This window comes from Vombatus ursinus, unplaced genomic scaffold, assembly GCF_900497805.2.
Source record: "Vombatus ursinus unplaced genomic scaffold, bare-nosed wombat genome assembly UNPS02014852.1, whole genome shotgun sequence".
NCBI lineage: Eukaryota > Metazoa > Chordata > Mammalia > Diprotodontia > Vombatidae > Vombatus > Vombatus ursinus.
In genome coordinates, this window is record NW_020954630.1 from 7,184,782 (window position 1) to 7,188,368 (window position 3,587).

Consider the following 3,587-nt stretch of genomic DNA (forward strand, 5'->3'; position numbering starts at 1 on the left):
CCCAGTAGAGGCCACAACCATCCAGGGTCCTAGGGGAGGACAGGAATATAGCTCAGGAAGTCTCATTTGCAGATTGGATGGTGCTAGGGAGGGCCTATTGGGGGAGGGCACATTGTTGAGAGATGGGAAGCCAGGGTAGGGGTGGGGGTGGGGTGAGTGACCGGCTTGCTTACTCCCTTACCTGCTTTCACAGAGCAGTGGATATGAGCTTTAGATTCGTAATAGACCCAGTCGAAGCCTGCCTCCACAGCCAGGCGGGCCAGCATGCCATATTTGCTTCGGTCCCGGTCTGAAGTAGTGATGTCCACTGCCCGGCCCTCATAGTGCAGCGACTCTTCAGAGTGATGGCCATCCTCATCCCAGCCCTCAGTGACCCGAAGTTTCACCCCGGGCCACTGGTTCATGACAGAGATAGCCAGGGCATTCAGTTTGTCCTTACACCTCTGGGGATAGAATTGGGAGAGGTGTCACAGAGGAGGGAGAAGACAGATGGAGAGGTTGTTAACAGGACTGAGAATTATTTCTGCTTCTTGCACCCTCCCTCTCCTGATCCTATCCCCCTTCCAAGAATCTCTCTTGCTTGTGGCCCCTGATACCCAGGAAGCAGCTCTTTAACTTTGTGTCACTAGGGATCCAGCCCTCCAAGGTAGCAAAACTTCCTTGATTTGGAAAGTCTAGGTAGTCTCAGAGAGGCCTTATTCTGTGTCAGTTCAGTTTAGTTGTGTGTGTGGGGGGGAGGGGTAGGGTGGGAAAAGATAGAGGGATGGGGCTGCAATGGAGAGCTGAGACCTTGGACTTAGGACTACCTGACTCAGAAAACAGAATACACACTTGCAGTGTTGGTCATCTGGGGATGCAAATTTGTACAGAACAAGTTCCTCTTGGGAAGGATGGCTTTTTGAAGCGCTGAAACAGCAACTCCAGAATGACAGGATTTTGAGTTGGAAGGGGCCTTAAAGATCACCTAGACCAGCCTCCTCAGTTTATACAGATGAGGAAACTGAGGCCCAGAGAGGCTAAGAGCCTTGGCCAAGGTGAACTAGGTCCATTGACTCCAAATTAAGATCTCTCCTTTCAAACCACACAACTGTCTTCCAACAGGTTGAAGTTAGAGTAAAAAAAAAAAGTTACAGTAAGAAGTTACAGTAAAGAAAAGGGGAGTCTCTTTGAGAAGACCCAAATACCTCACATTCCCACAGACCTCAGAAAGCATACCTTATACTCCACCCACTTTCTTTCTAGTGCTCTCCTACCCTATGTGTCTCTGAAACTTTTCATGTTCCTCTTCTATGGTCACAACAGCTTCCCACATACTTGCAGGACTTTTATCTGACTCTGGGGGTACCCCTCTCAAACTAGAGTCCTGCTCCCAACCCCACCCTCATCCACTCCCCCAAACAACCCTCCTTTCCAAGCAAATCACTCCCTAAAGCCCTCAGAATTAGAAGTCTACTGTGAGACCAGAGAGAGGCCTTGTATTTCAGATATGACAAAAAAAAAATACACTGTACATGTCTTAAAGAATGAAGTCATGATTTATCTCTGGGACCTTCCCTGCTCACCTCTAGATTTTCTGAGATTAAAGCAAAGGTAAGAGAGGAGAATAAAACTTGCAAGTTGATAGCAAAGTTTAGCAGGGGGAGGGAGAGAAAGAAAGGAGGGGGGAAAAGCAACCAGGTGAGTTATAATTTTCCATATGGGCCAGGGCAGGGATGACAAACATTCTTTATCTGGAGAGCCACATTCTTTTTACTCTATGGAGTTCTTTTCTGCCTGGGTTTTCTGTGGTCTGATTGTGTTTCTTGTTTTCTTTAACCTTTTCCCTTCCCTCCCCTCTTGTTCTCTTGGCCCCAGTTTAGAATGGCGTCCAGCAAGTTTGAAGAGCAAACTGAAGGGTTGAAGGGAGGGGGTGGTGTTTCTGTGTATGAAGAGGGGTGTGTGTGTGGGGGGGGAATAGGAAGGAGGATGGGGAGTGAGGAGGGGAAAATGTTTCCACAAGAAAGTCTAGAGGATAGAAAGACAAGCATTCTTTCTGCTTCTTTTTCCTCCATCTGTCCACCATCTATCCATCCATCCATCTAGCTATCCATCCATACATCCATCCATCAATCTATCTATCCCCACACACATACACACAGAACTTATGCCAAGATGTTTTCCTTGTGATTACTACAATGTTATATTGGTTTTGACCCAGTTCAAAGAGAATTCTAGAAGAAAATTTAAATATATTTTTGGAGTATGGGGACTGGGGTTCCCAGGTAACTTTCCTAACTTTACTCTTCCTTGAGTCAGGCCAGAAATATATCTAAAAGAATGCTGTGGGAAAGTTTAAGCTGAATGAATGGGAAAAATTGAAAGAGAAGTTGATGTTGGAGGATAATGATTAGGAGGTTTGAGAAGAGGTGGTGATGGTGAATTTTGTGTCTCTAGAAGATAGGCTGTGTCTTTTCTAGCCAGAGTCAGAAACCAGGGACAGAAACAGAGACAGTGGGAGAACTGGAGGTGGCTTTAGCCAAGGGCCCTGGACTGGCCCTCGGTGGCTGTCAGGGCTGTTTGCTGTTAACTTCTTCCAAGACTAGAGAGGATGCTTGACCTTCTCCCAGACAACTCTCCCCAAAGAGGTTACCAATATGTAAAATCGCCCACCACAAAAACCCCTTTTTTTTAAAACAGCTTGTTAGAAAGTCTTTGATGGGGTTTAGGGGGGTAGTTGGGGGTGGAGGCTGAAGTGTACGGTGGGGGTGGGAGTGGGGGTGAAGGTGGAAGGAGACGGGAAGCTTTATATTATTTCTACTCCATAGTTTTCAAGAGAACTTGACATGATTGCTTAACAGGAAAAGTTCTGTGTATTTGGCAGCAATAAAAAACGGCAATATAGTTGTGGGAGTTAAACATAAAACAAAAACAAGAAGCAGCAGGGGGAAAAACAGGCTAGCCCTCGCAGAATTCTGAGGCTGCTAGGTGTGTGTGTGTGTGTGTGTGTGTGTGTTTTAAATAGAAGGAGAATTTGAGTGAGGTCATCACGAGGATGACACGCATTTTACGTGGAAGCGGTGAAACATGGGTGGATTTATAGCTGGGGGAGTAAGCCCGCCCCGCGGTCACGGGCGCACGTGTGCACATACACAAACACGCATACCCACGCACGCCTTCTCTTCCCGACCCGGGGTCCTTCCCGATGCACTTCAACGGTCTCAGTTGGCTCCGGACTGTGAAGCTTTAAACAGCCCGGGGGCAATCTAGGGAAGTGGGGAGGAAACGTTCCCACTCCGGGATCGAGATCTCTAACTAAAGCCGGGCCACTCGGAAATGAGGATTCTGCGCAAGGAGGCACGCGAAGAGAGAAAGCTCGGGGTGGGGAGTGGGGAGTGTGGATGGAGGCAGTGGTGGTGGAACGCGGGGGAAATAGCAAGACATTCCCCCCAATCCTCTGAATTCTTTCTGGCAAAAGGGGAAATACCACTATCACGACCTCCTCCTCCTTTCCCTCCTTTTCTTCCTCCTCCTCCTCCTCCTCCTCCTGCTGCTGCTGCTGCTGCTGCTGCTGCTGCTGGCTGAAGGACTCTTACTCTATACTGGTTGAG

General features: G+C 48.1%; 1 protein-coding gene across 2 annotated transcripts in view; it reads right to left on the reverse strand.

Moving 5' to 3' along the window:
- The window catches only part of SHH (sonic hedgehog signaling molecule), a 12,061-nt gene that overhangs the window by 4,204 nt on the left and 4,270 nt on the right, over positions 1-3,587 (reverse strand). For both annotated transcript variants that reach the window (XM_027841060.1, XM_027841059.1), the window contains exon 2: positions 182-443. In XM_027841060.1, coding sequence (XP_027696861.1) covers positions 182-443 — 262 coding nt within the window. The remainder of the gene's footprint in view (positions 1-181; positions 444-3,587) is intronic.